Source organism: Colletotrichum gloeosporioides, assembly GCF_011800055.1.
Source record: "Colletotrichum gloeosporioides strain Lc1 chromosome Unknown consensus_39, whole genome shotgun sequence".
NCBI classification, from domain to species: Eukaryota; Fungi; Ascomycota; class Sordariomycetes; order Glomerellales; family Glomerellaceae; genus Colletotrichum; species Colletotrichum gloeosporioides.
In genome coordinates this window covers 188,031-205,686 of record NW_025544684.1, presented here as the reverse complement: position 1 = coordinate 205,686, position 17,656 = coordinate 188,031, and the positions used below count along the sequence as shown (strand labels likewise).

At 45.3% G+C, this 17,656-nt stretch overlaps 6 protein-coding genes and 1 pseudogene across 7 annotated transcripts; all 7 read right to left on the bottom strand.

Moving 5' to 3' along the window:
* Positions 1-11,429: 11,429 nt before the first annotated feature.
* GCG54_00015406 (Reducing polyketide synthase hmp8) lies at positions 11,430-12,185 on the bottom strand (the record flags this gene model as incomplete). The annotated part of the gene is made up of 2 exons (XM_045415191.1): positions 11,430-11,651; positions 11,730-12,185. 2 exons carry the CDS (start codon positions 12,183-12,185, stop codon positions 11,430-11,432), a joined length of 678 nt encoding a protein of 225 aa, XP_045265005.1.
* A 774-nt stretch (positions 12,186-12,959) lies between these two features.
* GCG54_00015405 (uncharacterized protein) lies at positions 12,960-13,617 on the bottom strand (the record flags this gene model as incomplete). Its single annotated transcript, XM_045415190.1, has 2 exons — positions 12,960-13,299; positions 13,481-13,617. The coding sequence occupies 2 exons, from the start codon at positions 13,615-13,617 to the stop codon at positions 12,960-12,962; spliced, it is 477 nt and encodes a 158-aa protein (XP_045265004.1).
* A 33-nt stretch (positions 13,618-13,650) lies between these two features.
* On the bottom strand, positions 13,651-13,889 carry GCG54_00015404 (annotated as a pseudogene). Its single transcript has one exon. A coding segment is annotated over exon 1 (239 nt).
* A 35-nt stretch (positions 13,890-13,924) lies between these two features.
* On the bottom strand, positions 13,925-14,461 carry GCG54_00015403 (Highly reducing polyketide synthase curS1; the record flags this gene model as incomplete). The annotated part of the gene is made up of 3 exons (XM_045415189.1): positions 13,925-14,026; positions 14,076-14,124; positions 14,172-14,461. The coding sequence occupies 3 exons, from the start codon at positions 14,459-14,461 to the stop codon at positions 13,925-13,927; spliced, it is 441 nt and encodes a 146-aa protein (XP_045265003.1).
* An 8-nt stretch (positions 14,462-14,469) lies between these two features.
* Positions 14,470-15,066, bottom strand: GCG54_00015402 (Reducing polyketide synthase hmp8; the record flags this gene model as incomplete). Its single annotated transcript, XM_045415188.1, has 3 exons — positions 14,470-14,700; positions 14,727-14,932; positions 14,967-15,066. 3 exons carry the CDS (start codon positions 15,064-15,066, stop codon positions 14,470-14,472), a joined length of 537 nt encoding a protein of 178 aa, XP_045265002.1.
* A 4-nt stretch (positions 15,067-15,070) lies between these two features.
* GCG54_00015401 (Highly reducing polyketide synthase cla2) lies at positions 15,071-15,982 on the bottom strand (the record flags this gene model as incomplete). Its single annotated transcript, XM_045415187.1, has 2 exons — positions 15,071-15,445; positions 15,911-15,982. Coding segments are annotated over 2 exons (447 nt in total), but the record flags the coding sequence as incomplete, so codon positions are not given.
* On the bottom strand, positions 15,983-16,351 carry GCG54_00015400 (Reducing polyketide synthase FUB1; the record flags this gene model as incomplete). Its single annotated transcript, XM_045415186.1, has 2 exons — positions 15,983-16,208; positions 16,233-16,351. The coding sequence occupies 2 exons, from the start codon at positions 16,349-16,351 to the stop codon at positions 15,983-15,985; spliced, it is 345 nt and encodes a 114-aa protein (XP_045265000.1).
* Between the last annotated feature and the right edge of the window lie 1,305 nt (positions 16,352-17,656).

Sequence of the window (17,656 nt, the reverse complement as noted above, 5' to 3'; positions counted from 1 at the left end):
ATTATAAATAGGATAATAAGTAGTATAGCATAATAAGAAAAGTTAATTAACTATAAAATAGCTTAAAATACTAAAGAAGCCTCTTAGACCTCTTAGCGAAAGTAACTAGAAATAATAGGTATCTAACTTTATACTCCTATAGAAAACCTATTATATACTTATTAAACTTTAATTAGTATTACTACTATTTATCACTATTACTATTACTATTACTATTACTATTATTATTACTATTACTATTACTATTATTATTATTATTATTACTATTATTATTACTATCTTTATTACTATTATTACTATTTTCCTTACTACCTTTATTATCGCTCTTACTCTTTAAGCTCTTACTAGTAGTACTATTATTACTACTTTAACCTCTATTTCTAAAGGTACTATTAAAGTTATTATTACTATTTTTAGAAAATATATCTATATCCTTATTATTAACTTAATATTAATAAGCTATTACTAAATCCTTACTAACTTACTTATAAGTATTAGGCTAAAGTATAAAACTACTATTAATAACCTTATAGATAGGTATAGGAGCGTAATAATAAGTATTACGAAGTATATAATAATTTTAGACCTTTAAGGGATCTTATATAGGAAGATTAGATATATAATTATCGCTTTTTAAAAGATATATTATTAGGACTTTACTGAAGTAGTTAAGGAACTTAGTTTAGTTAAAGATATAAGTCTTATTATATAAGTAGGCTAGAAGAATATTATTAATCTATAGTATAATCTCCTTAACTAACACTTTATCTTTAGCTTAATAAGCTATCTATAAATAATATATTAAATAAGTAAAAAGAAAAGACTAACTATAAAGTGAAACTTATATTAAGTATAACCTATAGGTATACTTAGGTATATAAAGTAGTAGTCTCCTCTATATTTATAGTAAGTAGCTAGTTATTATAGTTTTTAGAACTAAGCTTAAGGCTAATAGGGTTTACTAACTACTTATAGAGATATTAAAGAAGTTTAATACCTTACTCTATAGCTATAAAGATATAAAAGATCTTATACTAGTAGTACTATTTAGTAATAATAGCGTAGGTATAATACTTAATCTAGTTCTAATAGAAATAAATAGTATTAATAAGATAAGCTAAGATCTAAAGGAGAGAAGAGTTAGCTTATACCTTCCCTAAATAATTACTAAACTCACCTTATAGTATTTAATATTATAAAGATAGTATAATTTATATATATAGTTACTATCTTTTTAGTAGATATAGATAACTTAAGTATTCTTAAGAAACTATAGTATATAATTAATATAAAGCTTATTACTACCTACTTAGTTATACTAATAGTTACTATTATTAAGTTTTTCTTTATTAAGGCTATACTCTTTAAGGAGTTAATAAATTAAACTCTTAATATTTATAATATTAGTTATAAAAGTGTTATAAGATAAGGGAAAGTTTAGTAGATATATTATAAAAGCTTAAGGAAGGACTTATAAAAATATAAAAGTTATTATAGATAGATATAATATACTAAAGAAGAAAAGAAACTAACCTTAAGAGTAGAAAAAAGCTATTACTTTATAGATAGCTAGGAGGCCTTATTAAATAATTATAGAGGTAGCTATAACTTTAGATAATAAGAGATAGTAGTTATTTACTATAGTAAATATTATATATAAGAAAGTAGGAGTAGTAAATTAATAGTAGTAAGCGCTATCTAACCTATTTAATAACTTTATAATAAACTTATTAAGAAGGGGGATAATAGGATAAAAAAAAAATAAAGTTATTATAAAGATATTATATAGGAGAAAGTTTACTAAATAAAAAGTAAGATACTAGGGATAAAACTTATAACTTAAGGATAGCTACCTTTCTTTAAAGAAATAATAAGATCCCTTTAAAGTATCTCTAAATAGAGAGTATAAAAAGGGCCTAAAAGAAGAAGAACTTTAATAGATAGAACTATAGTCTAACTATTATAGTTATAGCCCTAAAAGTTCTATTATCTTTTAGTAAATATATAGTAAATAAGTACCTTATTAGATAATAAAGATAATAGTACTAAGTCTAATAAATATTACTTAAATAAGAGGAAGAACTCTAATAAAAAGCTAGCTATAATACTTAGATATATAGTAAGGACTACTATATTTAGAAGGGGGATAATTATAAGGGACTAAACACCTAGCTAAAAGGCCTAAGGATAGCTTAGCTAGTAGAGGCTAAATAGATAGGAAGGTCTATAGGTCTAAGGTATAAAACCCTCTATAATGAGGACTTAGTAAGTACTTATTAAAGACTAGGAAAAGAAGGAACTTAGAAGAAATAAGTAAAAGTAATATAGTAATATTATACCTACCTTTTAGGTGCTTCTTCTATTAGTTTAACCTAACTATAGCCTATAGCCCCTAAATACCTTTACACTATAATACTTATTTATAATAAGTATAATATTTATAGAGATTATATAGTAATAAGAGATATAAGTTACTAAGGCTACTAAGAAAGAGGTTAAGTAGTAATATACTATATTAAAAAGAGAGGCTAAAAAGTAGGAGAAAGAAGTATAAGTAGAGTATATAGCTATAAAATACTAACTAATTAATAAGTATATAAAATAACTAAATTTTAAATAGTAACTTACTTATACTAATAAGATTAATAACTATATACTATTTAACGTAAAAGACTTATAATAGTATAAGCTACTTAAGCTTAAGTAGTAGATTAATCTTAACCTTATACTACTACTAAAAAAAACCCTAGATACTATTAAGTACTATATAAAGCCTCTTAGCTACCTTAATATTAGAGAGATACTAGCTATAAGAGGGCACTATATTAATAATAGTAACCTAAATATCTATAATAATATTAATAACCCTATTAAGGAGGATAGTAATAATACTACTTTAAGTATTAATTTAGTTAGTAACTTTAGAGTTAATAATATTATTATTAACGCTAATAAGCCTAAGTTACTACTATTACTAATACTAGCCCTACTAGCTATACTAGTACTAATAATAGCACGCTAGGCGCCCTACTTCGCTCTATAAGAGGGTCTAATATACTTCTATATTAATAGTACTATAGAGGGTAACCCTCTAATAACACCTCTATTAATATAAGTAATAAAGAAATAGAAATATATTATTAATAATATAGAAAGTAATAATATAATTATCTTCTATAGCTTATTAATACTTATATAAGATATATAGATATTATATATATAGCTAGATAGCCCTACTTAAGAGTAATATAATAATACTACTTTTATTACTATATAATATAGTTAAGGCTAAAAATTATATTATAAAAAGTTATTAATTTAGTAGGCTAATACTAAAAAATACTACTTTTAGTGATATAGGTAGAAACCCCCTTTTTTATATAGAAACCCTGTTTTTTCGCCCCCTACGTGAGTAGGGGGTCTAGTGTTAGCCCGCGCCGCTTGGACCCCCGGGTATACCGCTTCGCTATTTGGTGTCTCGGACAGAAATGCGGTGCCATGATCGCCTCTTGAATGAGCAGAGGCGGCTTGTGTACAGATCAAACCTCAAGGCTCTCTACGTCCTGCTCCGGTACTCGGATGGGCCCCCCACGAGTCTAATGTGTCATTTCTAAGCGTTGTAGTGGTGAGCACAATGAGTGGATGTTTGGACGCCGTACAATCGCCTCGCACCATGTGTTATTGCTTCGGACGGATCAAGACCGTAAAAGACAACTTCCTCTCTGAAGTGAACTCGCAGAGGTTTGCAATACCTGAGGGTACGTAGCCGAGCACACCCCAATGTCTTCATTAGCCTATAGTGTAGATCACGACGTTCCCTCCCAGTCCCAATGTTCCAGCAGAATCCAGAGGCAAAACCAAAAACTGCCCCCTTCTCCTAAGAATTCATCTCTAGGCCTGTTCCAGGCATCCTCCAGAACTAATCGAGGTAGGGTTAGATGGATCAAGGGCCAATGTCGGGCAAAATAAATGTCCGGATGATGTGCTGGTAATTTCGCAGACGCGCAGTCCAAATTGCATGTCATTAGCCGCTTTTGCTTTCAGCGACGCGAATTTGGCCTGCTAGCCAAGGGAAAAATATTTCACGACGTCTTGCAGTGCGTCGAGGGCATTGTTCAAGGGCGCCAAAGTGGAGGCGACTTGTGCCTGGGGTAATACGTCGAATGTCGTGCTCTCTGCTTGGTGATTATTGAAGCGTTTTCGCCCATCGCAAATATCTCCATGATCACAACCCGAATACCACGTTCCACCTCCACAGATGTATACGCCGAGATAATGCTTGTAGGCCCTGCCACATCTGGTTTTTTGGTTGCTGGGTTGCTTCTGGGATGCCGTCGAGCTGGCGGCCGAGACGAAACATCATTTCCACCTGTTCCCGGTCCGCCTCAACATCGGCCCTGGCGTGTTCAAGGTTTGCCATCTCTGAACTCCGCTGTCGCGTGGCATGAGGGTGACCTGGTTGAGGTGCATCGGAATGGAGCCGAGCCTGGCCAGGCTTAGGTAGGCTTGGTGGTCTGGCGGGGGGGGGGGGGAGGCANGGGGGGGGGGGGGGGGGGGGGGGGGAAGCCAGATCACCTTGGTGGTGGTCTGGCGGGGAAAAAAAAGCCAGAACGCTCCAGTGACGTAGCGTTCTGGCGGGAAAACAGCCAGGACGCTACGTCATTTGATCATCAAGTGCTGGCGACAGGTGCGAACCGGCCTCGGGTTGTACCTGCCTGGCAACGGACGCTCCAGTGACGTAGCGTTCTGGTCGAAAAAAAGCCAGAACACCTTGGTGGAGTCGGGAAGGACAGCAGTGGGTGGTGTTGCACGGTCATACTTTCCCACCCAAAAAAGTATGACCATGCAGGTGGGAAAGTATGACGGTGCCGCCGAGGGCCCGCCTCCGGTTTGCTGCAGTGCACTGAGGGTACGGTACCCAGCTGGGTAAGGTGAGTCCCAACAGACGTCCTGACAACTCCGGTTCAAGGGGAATCTGGACACCTATGGCTGTCCAGTCTGCGATGACGGAGACAACCATTCGACGCCGAGAAACAATTCAGCTCCAAGCCCCGCTACCACCTGCCCGAGTATCGCAAGCGGCCCATATGACGACAATGGCAGCATAGAATTGGAGTGTCATGGAGGAAGATGTGCTCAATCCACACGGCGCAAAAAGAGAAGCCGCATTATCCAACGCGGACTTCGACGCGCAGCGCCTTCAGCTTCAGGCGGAATCGAAAAAGCTGAGAAGGGCCACGGCAGACACCTCCAGACCACCAAGGTGTTCTGGCTTTTTTTTCGCCAGAACACTACGTCACCAGAGCGTTCTGGCTTTTTCTCCGCCAAACCACCAAGCCTGGGCAGCCTGCTAGCCGCGACGCTTCCAGCGCACCTTCAGCGTCCCGTTCCCCGTTCCATACATTGCCGCAAACCCAACCACGCTTCCGACCAGAAAATCAGACTCCAGAAAACGAGACTTCCACCTTGATTCGACCCGGGCCCAATGCGGGGATTCAATACTCTTGCCAGCCCCTTTCCAGACAACTACGAACCCGACGATCGTATCGACGACTGCACCACAAGCCGCACCGAGCCATCTAGTCCAGATTCCCAGAACTAGGTCAAGAGCGGCGCAATCAACGACATCCGACACGAGGAATAGCAGAAGACGCTGCCTTTCGCAATACAATATCGCCAATGCATGCGCCCAGACTCAATTCGTCTCAACACGAATGGAGGGCAAACCGAGAACACGGCCGCATTCGTGCACACTGCTGCAGCTGGAGTAGACTCCCAAAGTCTGCAGCTCTCCCTGTCACCCAGCCCGACGAGGGATTCTACAAGCTGCCTTCGAGAGATGCGATCATCGGCCCGGCAGTTTCATTTCGAAAGGTCGCGCAGGTCTCGACCCGACGGCTACTATCAACGGCTTTTGGCATCATGTCTCCAAGAATCGGCAGCTGCCGAAAACGGTGCCAAAATCAGCAGTTGGTCAGTGCGTCCATCGCCAGTCACTTCTCCATGGTCCCGAGCAGTCGGCTCAAACAACACAACCGACGTACAATATACAGCGAGATGCAGATTTGGAAAAGGACCAAGGTCGAACAACAAAACCCTTTTGATCGCTGATGCCTGTATCGAGCATCTTACCTTACCTTACTTCAAAGTGGTGACAGTGTCATTGTGGTTGGCAGTTGGCCCCGCTCGAGAGGGAACGCAAGGCAGAGCGTGGGCCGTCCGGGTCAGTGGTCCTCAGCACTGAGGTCCCCGTAGATTTAGCGCACTTTCAGCGCGCGGCTGGGAAAAAGTCCGTGCAGAGCCCTGTAAGGTACGTACCTTACAGTGAGGTGAGCCGGGGTACCCAGTGGGTCAGGCCCGCAGTGCACCACCCATCGCATTCTCGATCATTTAAATCGCCTGCGTCGCTCCATGAACGCGCCCGTCGCCCATGTGCCAGTCCTGAAGATCCCGAGTTCTGTTCTCCATTCCTGTACCTTGCAACTAACATCGAAAGGCGGCGCTGACCTTGGTTGAGAAGTGTGCAACTAGCAGTCCATAAGTCTTGCTAGCGAACTTTGTCTGCCACTCCGTCGACCACCGTCGCGACAAATAACTCGTCGCATCCCCAGCCGAGGAAGTAGCCTACCAATGTCGTCAATATACCAGAATCACCCGGCCCTGCTTGCGGAACCAGCCAAGTCCTCTATGCGCAGCAAACACCGACAAGCGGAGTCTCGATCAAAAAGTTGTCCCAAAAGCTGAACACTTGCGAGCCAAACGAGTCAACAATGTCAGACTACCCAGCTTGGCTGGCAGTGCCTCTTCAGGAACAACTGCGATGGCCTGGGCTCCGAGAGGACTCAACATGATCTCAGAAGCGGCCAGTCAGACGACTGCCTCCCTTGGAGGTCGGCCAAAAGCGACCAGCAGGCCCATTGACCCGTCGGGGTGCTCCACTTTACATATTTTTCCCCCCAAGTCGGACTGTTCCTGGAGGCTGTCATGGATAGTAGCACGATGACTGGGGGATATACTGATGGCAGTCAGGAGACTTGTAATCGGGTACAATGGCATGAAGATTGTGTGCGGACATTGTGTCGAATACGGACTTCCTGCCCATTCAAGTTACATCGCTTGCGTGTTCGAAATCGTGGCAACGAAAACCCCGTACAAGAGAGTCAAGATACCACTCATGCAAATGAAATTTTCTCTATCTATAAAATTGAAATGGCCATGAATTTCAGCGTGAAATCCGCAAATGTTTTGCCAAGAGGTTCTCCGAACGGCAAAGGCTGGTAGTGAAATGCCCTCGACCTCAATGCGAGGCAACGATGACAGTCACGGCAGACCTTGACGTTTCCACCATCATATGATTATCTACGTGTATCCGGCAGCTTAGCGCACACCCAAAGCGAAGGCCACCAATCAATTCGCCATAATGAATGCCTCTTCTCGTGCCGCAAACCCGCTCAAGTGGCACTATCAATGTCGAGACAATCGATTCAACCTCGTTATCCTACTATGATCACGGCACATAAGTTCGGAGTTGGTTGGTACGATACCTGTAAGCAATGCTTACGATCCATGACCAGGTCTAGGCCCAAGAAGACGATTGGGAAGAATTGCAATCATATGAGTGTTACAGCCGTGATGACGATAATGGGAAGCGTCCCTGAATCTAAATATACTAATGAAGTGAACGAGGCGACAGTGTACTGAGATCGGGAGACTTACAAAGCTTCTCCAGATCACTCTATTCACCAGTAGTTTGAGCACCACCATCAAAATCTTGAGGCGCGTGCGGAACTGTCAAATCGGGCTCGTCGGTTTGCGCCCGTCAAGTGGCCTGAATTCGGGGAGCGGCAGCTAGCAGAACGAAAACTCACTTCTTCTCAGCACGCCTCCATCTTCGTAGCCAATCTCCCTAGACCATCGCGGAGATATTCTAGCTGTTCAAACTCAGGTAACGCTTCCTCAAACCCACAAAAGATTAGCTGGCTAGATGAGGCAATCTTATAAGCCTGCGTTCTCATGATTTTGACCACGCTTTGAGTAATTTTGAGATAACAATATTGAGCTTGTTGAAGAGGAACGTGATTTCATCAATCTATTTATATGTCCAGGTAATACACTGGACTTCTTGGACCAGTGACCCCTTTCTTATTTCTGGTGTCCAGCTGTGTAAAGGTCAGCTTGTCGGTGATTCCATGAAGATCAAGTCTGAACCCACGGGAGCAATGCTTGTATTCACACATGCGGTGAGCCTGGGTGTAAGCTAATATGCAGTAAACATCCATTGTTCACGTATCTCCCCGACACATGCTTTCAATACAGGGTATTGGTACTCCCTGGCATCAACAGTTGTCATTCTCGTGCCGACGGTTTATTTTGTCCATGGGTCAATGCAGGGCTCCTCTTGAGTTGAAATTTGAACACTGCAAGGGAATCTCATATTCTTAGCAGGCACAACATCCAACGGTTGAGTTCAATCTTTCAGAAAGCAGGCTACCCATCCCGAATGACGACTACCAGTAAAAACGAACGACGCTTGTGCTACGTGGAGACATTCAGTCAGGATGTTCTGTGCAGACTCAAATATCAAGAAGGATAGGTCATGCAATCTTCTCAGAGGCAGTACATTGAAACCTTTCTCGTCCTCTGGAGGTTCAGCTGCCCTTCTCCAAGCAACGTACGGCCCAAGAAACTCCCAAGTAAAGTCAGAACCGTACTTTGACTCACATTGCTTAGAGCTCGCCGAATCTACAGGGGGGGCAGCTAGCTAAGCTAATTCGTCAGTCTGTGAGGCCCCAAGTACGAACCATAATCCAGAGAAAATATTGCTACTTATTGTCCATGTACCATCCTTCTTGGCGTATCTTCTAAAACAACAGAGACAGAAATTCTAAGCGAAAATGCGTTTCCAGCGGTTTGAAAATTACTTGCGCACACTTCGGCGTCAAAGTGACCTGAAAGATTCACCTTGGATTGGGGAGACCGTTCTTCAGCTGTCTGGAAGCGAGTATGATCGCTAGGGATGTCTTCAAGATCTTCCTTTCCACACATCGGATCGTTCATCGATGCTAGGCATGATATTCCACATATCTCTCGGATTTCTAGCTCCCTTATCTTGGACCAAATACTACCAAGACGCCACGATAGCCCTGACGAGTTGGCTGCATGACTTCACGATCGAGGCCCCTCGGGTGAAACTAGAATGTATGATGAAGCGATGTCTATTGCGACACCTGATTATATGTTTAGTCGGCACGTATCTTAAGCACTTAAGGAAGAACAGATCAATGAAACAAGCTCACGCACACGCAAAGAATAAATGAACCGTGTATGACGAGTGCTACGACGAGAGAAATGTAGGTAAAGGTCTGCCTTAGCAGGGATCGTTGGGGTCGACTGGCCATATTGATACTCCATAGGTTTATTTCAACCCCATCTCCAACGAATTCTGATCCTACGCGCAACCTAAAGTCTTGCCCTAGCTCTCATATCCTCGATCATCCATTACTTAGACATTGGCTTAAGAATTGGCCTTGGAGAATCTGAATTCGTGCCAAGAATGATGAGAATGAGTCTTCGGCATTTGCAACAACCTAACTGACATCTAGCCAAACCAACGGTTCATATTGGAATTTCATACGCTTAGGTTTGTGTGGCGAATTGATGCAGTTCTCCTGCAAGAAACTCGGTCAACTGTGGATCATCACCTGATAAGACAGTTGAAAGAGCTATCATTCTTATCACGCACACCCTCAAACGACCGGTTTTATGGATGGCCTGTATGAGTTTCAAACATCTGTTTGCCTAACCGACAAAGCTTCAGCTAGCTGGACAGCTTTTTGCCTGGTTGATTCTTACTTCGAGAAGACAACAGATCCCGGCAACGACTATCTGAAGAGAACGACCAGGGCGGCGAGGGCGGCGAGGGCGACGAGGGCGTGCAAGTACGGTCGAGCCACGTCGTTGTTACGTCCGCTAAGACTCAAACGTTCTCTGCGTTCCAACTTATACCCGCTTCTTCAATACCTTGTGGCGAATCCCAACGCCCATCTTCAGGATATCGGTTGAACGACTACCATAAGGGGAATGCATCACCCGCTCAGGTCCACATACCCGCATCATCGACACCGGAACTCATGTCCAAACTGAAGTCAGACATCGACAACCAGAACGAAGTCATGAAGATAAAGCCTTCTGCTTCTAAGTCGGTGGTCTTCGTGTTGGCTAGGGCTCCCATTACGGCGGCGTGGGCGGTTCATTATACAAGACAAGTCATATCTTCTGTGAAGTCGTCGATCAATGCGACATAAGACAGGGTTTATTCGGATCTTGTGCTCTAGTAGTGGTTCCCGCACCACCATTTTGGTGTACTACTGAATGAAATTGAAAAGCTTGCGACGGACATAACAGAGTTCCATCAAAAGTTGCTACCGCTTCCATAAGCTTTCCATTCCTTCCAAATAAGTCCCATTCTGGACTAATTTGTAACTCTCGCTTGAGGGGCAACATACTCGAAACCCAAGATTCCAGTCGCTTCTGCTCTACTAGCCACGATTATCCACGCCTACGGAACATTTGATGAAACCTACATGGATGGAAAAAAGCTCGCAAGAACGTCCAGTTCATGGACGCTATCACGGCAATAAGGAAATATATAGGCGATGCGGTGTGGGTTCAACTTAGGTCGAGCCAAGTCTACGGTTTCTTTGTCAAGGAAAGTCTCAGTTCGTCTGTGTCTTCGGGCTCCATCGTGTCGACGCTCAATAATACTGCTGAGAGCTGCACATCAATTTCAAGATCTCTCGCGAAAATCTACTTTTAAGGCTCGAGAATCGACTGGCTACTATTCTATCGCCCTTACTGAACCGCTGTGCGGTTGTTGACGCTCCCCACGTACACGTGGGACTTACAGAGCTTCTGGGTCACATACACTGAGAAAGGCGATGGGTTGCGCGTAAGCCTCGCCGCAAACTCCCAGCTCAACCCGAAGCAAATCGCAACCTGGGTGCAAAGTATCAGTACAGAACTCTTAGCGAGCAGTGACTCTGAACCTAGTTTCAGGGCCTTTATTGCCGACTTAGGAATGGATGCCCTCATTTAAGGCCATCGGGTCCGCGATATGACGATCTCCTCCGGAAACGCGTTCTGTGATTCTGCTTCCACTGCTACCAAGTGCGTGTTTAAATCATCAGCACGACTCGAGACGTGAAGCAACCTGGGATGGCGATCCGCAATCTTTTGCCCAAGCGTCCGCTGCGCAAGGCAGTCATTGGCCCGTTTGAAGAACTTGTCACAACTGCAAATGTGAAGAAGCTCGCCAGTGATCTTGCGAAAATAACATTCCAATCCTCTGGGCAAAACCTAGACAGCTGTACAATCTCCGTCTGCGAAGCGGACGTCCTCAAGGCCGAGTGAGACAAGATACTTTTCTTCACTCAGGTAAGAATAGACGACATAATCAATAGCGCCAAGGATTCCAACTTGAAGGTCTCGTTGAGGTCCTGTCTTAGCGCAGCTGCATCCTCTTCATATAGTGTAAACTTGTTGAAGAATTTGAACGCCGTGCTCTTTCCAAACTGTTTCGTGTCGAGCCGGGTATCGTTGAGAATGTTGCAGAGACCAATCTCGACAAAAGTGCCAAGGGTGGCCAGGCACTTCTACAATGTCCGAAGAAGCTGCCCAGGGAGTGAATTGAAAACACAGTCAACTCCTCATCCATTCGTCCCGCGCATCACGCTTTTAATGAAGCTAGCATCGCGGGAGTTGAAACGATGCTTCTTAAGGAGATTATGCGTATTAGCCAATAGCCTCCGCTTGTTTTCCCAACCAACGGTGACATGGACGCTCATATCCAGGTGAAACGCAATCCACACAGCTATTTGGGCCACACTACCAGTTACAGCTTGTATCAGAACCAACTTGGCCTTCGTTAACTTAGCGAGATTGGCAAGGGCATGGTACGCAGTGGTATGGACAACGAGCAAGTCCGCAGCCTCCTCGAAGGTTATGGCGTCAGGCAGATGTGCAACAACGCGATGATCGACCTGGATCTTTGTGGTGTGTGTACCGACGCCCAAGAAGCTCACGCAGTCACCGGGCTTTAAGCGGCTTGCCTGGCTGCCCGTCTTGATAACGACGCCGTTGTCCTTTTGTCCAAAGAAATACATGAGAACGAGTCGTATAGTGGTCATGATATCTTGTAAATTGATGTTCGTGGGCTTCACCTTGATCTCCACTTCATTTATCGCGAGAGACGCTTGACATGGCCGACCTTGATGAATTTCAAGGTGTTCGGCGGACCAGGTCCCTCGATCTAGAACCTCAATTTCTCTTCAGCGCTGACAGATGTGACCCGGGTCGAACCATGCAAGTGGTGCTTGATGGACTCATTCTCGGCCAAGCTTCTGTAGATGTGGGTCACCTGCAAGACCCCATCGCGTTCACGAAACTCATCATCTTTTGTGGTTTCCGAAGACAAGATACGAGATGCAAGGGCTGGACTGTGTTGAGGCCCGTTTCTTGGCTCGGACGCAGAACCTGGAAGCACTTTTGCTGTCGACGCAGCGTGCCAACCCACCAGCCACGTCGATTGATGGGCTGTCGCCACAGGTGATCCAGAGAAGGCGCTGGTCCGCCAGATATAGAGCCTTCACAACTTTGTGCTACTTCTCCGACAAGTTTTCGAGTACCAAGCTGCTTCTCAAGTTTCAACAGAGATATGAGAAGCTCGCTTTCTGCAACATCAGACTTTTTCCGTCGGCCAAGGTCTTCGTTGACACTGTGTGGCTCTGGGAGAGAACCAATTCCTGTAGATCCTTGGAAAATTGTCGAGACTCTTTGGACATGGTTGTCCGCCATGACAAATGCCGGCCAAGCTGACGTGCTATTGTCGATGGGACTTGCATCTGCGTTCTTGGCACCCCAGTACAGTGTAGGGCGCTTATTTCCCTCAACTCCAAAGACAGTCAACCAGGAATGGGTTCTTGTTTGACAACAATGAGAACCGCCGCTTCTGGCTTGGTGAGTTTGAGAACCTGCTGAAAGAACTGGTCGCGCTTGTCATTCTCATCTACATCGCTGGAAATGATCAAAAGATCGGCCTTTAGAATGTTCTTTGGCAAGGGGCTATCCAGTGTGCCACGCTTGAACGCTTTGCCGAGGACTGCTGTCTTATCGGTTAATCGGCTCTTGGAGGCCTTGATGACCGCGTAGCGAAGTTGCCTTGGGCTGTCGATGTCCCCAGGTAGTCCTGCGACGACCGAGTTGCGTACGGCGTTGTGTTTGGGACGAGCCGCAAAAGCGTGGCTGCTGGGTTCAAGTGAAGCGCCATCCGATTGACCGGTATCGTCAATGTTAGCACTTAGGACAGAGTCTCCGGCATGGATTACAAGCATAGCTCAGCCGTCCTGTCCTTGAGCTTAATAGCAGATATCACTCGGTTGATTTCCTTTGGCTCCATAACACCCAAGGCACAATTCCAGCGTACTTCTGACATCCAATAATGTCTGTTGAGTCAACCTCGTTGTCTTCGCAGCTGCTGCCGTCGTCCATGTTCAGCTCGGCATCTCGGAAGTTTTTGATCACGGTGTAAGGCTTGGAAACATCATTGTCGAACGTGAACATTTCCGCAGACAAATTCGTAAAGTCATATCGCTGCTACGGGAGGCAGAGTAAAGGCATAATGTAGCCCACGTCGCTGTAAACATCAGCTCCGATTTCAAACTCCGTAAAGTGAACAGGCACGAATGTTCTCCGACAGTCGAAGCCTCTGTCCTCGTCATCTACTTACGTGCTACTAAGCCAGCTCTGGAAGACTGCTTCGAGGGTACCAGCGTGAATGAGGAATTTGACCATTGATGTAGGTCTCCCCGATATCGGTGACTCCGATATTGCATGTGCTCTGGCCGTCGCCTACATGGCAGCCCTCAATTCACTGGAAAACCTCACCGAATTTCCAAGAAGTACTGTTCATGTGGTTGTAGAAGTTTTCATAGGCGTACTCGAGATTCGACACCTTGTGAATGCGATGGTACTTCGCGGCTTTTGAGGCTGCAATGGTAGCATCTTCTTATGCCATCTACGGTGTCGTATTTCCATGGCAGCTTATCGTCATGAGTCCACGGCAGTTGTCTCTCAGCTGATCACCGCCCATGCACGAAGACAAGGTGAGCTCTCACCCCGGTGCAGGGTTTAATCCAATTGTGAATTGAAGGCGGAGCCTCATGTGGGCAAATACTTCTGTTGCAACTCTTTCGGGGCGTGCCATGGCAACGAACAGAAACACATCGCGTAGACGGAAAGCTTGAGCATGCTTTTTCGATGCAACAACGTGTTGACTAGCCTCTGGAATGATACTAGTCATACCAGCTCCAGGGAGAAGTACGGTGCTGCCAACCTTGTGCCCGTGACGCCAAGGCTCGTCCTCAAGTCGGAGAAAGCTGAGCCATACCGTTTGCGTCTCGTGCATCATGGATACTAACGCTCCCAGGAGACTTCGAGTGGGAAACATCTGTGCCCAAAGTCCCTTTGCAACGCGAGAGTCACAGCGGGAGACTTTTGAGTGGAATCAGGGATATAGCGGTAGGTCGGCGAGAAGCTGCAATTGAGAATTACTATCAATCTTTCAAACTTCCAGAGAGACACCTTTAGCAAAAGCCTCAGAGGCAAGCTGCAGTCTGCAGACTCGTGTCGGCGACGCTCTGAAGTCTAGTGAGAATGTACTTATAACTGACATTGCTGATCCCTCTGTGAGACAAAATCTGCTCGATAAAGCCACCAAGAGCACTATGAGGACCTAGTTCTATTGGCAGGTCGAGAGTCTTGCCCCCCGCCTCCTCTGTTGCCGATAGAGAAACCATCACCGTGATTACTTTCCCAAAGAGAAAAGGAGACACCAGTTTGCGCGCCGAGTAGTAGCCCTCAAGCAACTCAAGCGCAACTTCACCACCAGAGGCATCAGAGATAATAGTTACACGCTTGATTTATCTTCATCTGAGCTGTTTGGCTCGATATCGATAGAAGCAGCATAATCTGAGGCAGTACCCCAGATATAGCTGGAGTAGTAGGCGACATCAACCTAAAGGATATCAGCAAACATGCTCTCCTTCTTGAGGATGGTTCGCAGGTTTTTGAAAGCGGCTGAGGCACCCAAAATGGTGACGCTGATCGGAGAGTCCACACAGATCACCGTAGTGACACCGCCAATATTTTCTTCATTCTGCGCGAGAAACGATCGTGCTTGATCTTGATCATAGGAGCATCCCACAGCCATGATGCCGCCCTTGAGACCGGCCAGGCCAGAGGAATCCTTGCCTCTGATGTAAGCAATGGCGACGGCACCACGTTGCGTGTGCGCTCCAGCGCAGTACACCGCTGTAATAACTTCGCTTGAGTGGTCAGCAACTTTCTTGGGCGTCACTCCCCGAGAGCGGAGCTCGTCAATCAGCGCAATCTGCAAAAGCAGTACAGATGGGCTGGCTGACAATGTGCGCCTTGAGACGTGACTCTTCTTTGACCTCATTAGTTCTTGACAGCCGTGTTTCGATCGTCGAAGAGGATGACGGGACTGGGCTGGTTGTGAAGTAGAAATTTGGGGTTATCATTCCGTTCTCTATTGCCAGGAAGCCCTTAATAATATCCGCAATACCAGCCGCAGCTCCCAAGTGACCGATCTAGGGAGTGAAGTCAGCCTTTCATTAATATAGTAACTAGTACATATAAAGTCCTTATGTTTGGCTTCAGACTTCCTATCTAGATATCCTGTAACTTCGTCGTACCTGATCTAATGCTTCTCGAGATGGCTCGCGCTTCCAAAGAATCTCCGGCTTTTCTGCCCGTGCCCTATAAGGTGATGGCACTTTCAATATGGCTTTAACTTACATGCAAGTTCAAGCGATAGGTCCTGGTGATAACTTACATAGGCCTCCACATACTGAGTCGCAGAGTAGTCAAGTACATTGGCTTTGTAGACATACTTGATAAGCGCCGGCTACTCGTCAGAAGGCATCGTCACACATTCTGTCCACCCGTCCGAGTTGGTGCCCGTCGTCTGGATGACAGCACGGAAAGAATCTCTCTCAGCAAGCGCCTTTCCCAGGCGCTTAAGGACGAGGGCGCCAGCACCTTCACTGCGACTAAAGGCATCATCATCTGCACCGAACGAATTTTTATGGCCCTCAGCATTGAGGAACGTCAATTTGGCCAGCCGGATGTTGCTTTAGTGTGAGCGTCAAACCGACAACACCCGCCATGGCCCTCTCTGACTCCCTGAAGTGGAGACTCTGGCAGGCCAAGTGCGTAGCCACCAGACTCGAGGAGCACGTCGTCTGGACGGCGGCGCTATGGCCGTGGATGCCATTTTGGAGTAGGGTAAGAATGGTCCTGGAGAGAGTGAGTTTTAGACAGAATCTCTCGGAGCTGGCGTTTTGTCTACTCAACTCCGAAAGAGCTGGGATTGCCCTCCTCGAATGCTTCAGTGCAAACTTTCGTAATTGCCAATGTGACCAAAACCAAACACCTCCGTCTCCCCAGTGGAATTACACGCCGAAGGTTTCGAAGGAAGGAAATTAACGTTGAGAATTGCAATCAACTATCACTGCGATCGAGAACATATCCACCGAATGCTACGTGCGTTCACTCGCGAAGGACAGCTCATATCACTCACATACACATGTCGTAATGGCAATTAGCAACGCTCCAACATCAGTCATCATCACCGACGGCGCTAGCGGCATCGGCCTGACCATCGTACGTCGCTTTAGCTCTCAGGGCGGCACGGTTGCCATATTCGATTACAACCCAGCTTCTGTCAGGTCTATAGCATCGGAAGTTGCTTCGGAGTATCCTCAATCGACATTGAACTGTCGCCAAGATGGTGTTTTCTCGTAGACGGAGTCGGCTCAGGCGTTCTCAGATGTCTATAGTGCATTGTGCATGGTAGATGTTCTTTGAAAGTGCTGGCATTGCCGAGGGGATGTCAAGTGCCCTTGCAGCCATCCTGACGCTCCTCAATAGCCGAAACTAAAGGTTGTGGCCGTTGATTTGAATAGTGTCATTTATCGTAATCAAGTGACAATCGATGTGGATCTTACTACTAGTGTCTTCCATTTCTTCTATGACTGAGTCTAACACCGCATTGGATTATGGAGACTACCTACTTATGAAGGACCAACATTTGATTCTCGCATGATGAACTGTCTCACACATGTTATCGAAAGAATGGCAGTGGGCTTCGCATTTCAAATTAATTCTAAGTTATCGTTTGAACTTGCTCATTTTAAGGGTGTTATTGTAAACATTGCTCTGAAACAAGGAAGGCTTCGTGGAAGCCACGGCGTGCGCGTGCGTTCGTGATGCTCGGTGAGTTTTCGGGGGAGATCTCAAAACCCCACGGCATCCCATACACTTACTATCGACCATGTCATCCAATCCACATCAGTGTCATACGAACCTTATATTTCCCTTGGTCGTACTTTCTTTGTGAGCTTTCCCAAAGACGCTGGTTCATTCCCAACAAGTGAGTTGCGAGGCCATCATCTCCTGTTGTCCTTCCCGGCCGTTGACTCAGACCTCAGCAACGCCACCCGTTTCAACCCTTTACGCTGAGACTCCGATTCAATTGCTGCAATCCTCCATCATCCTGGTAGTCTTTCCTCTGCAGTCT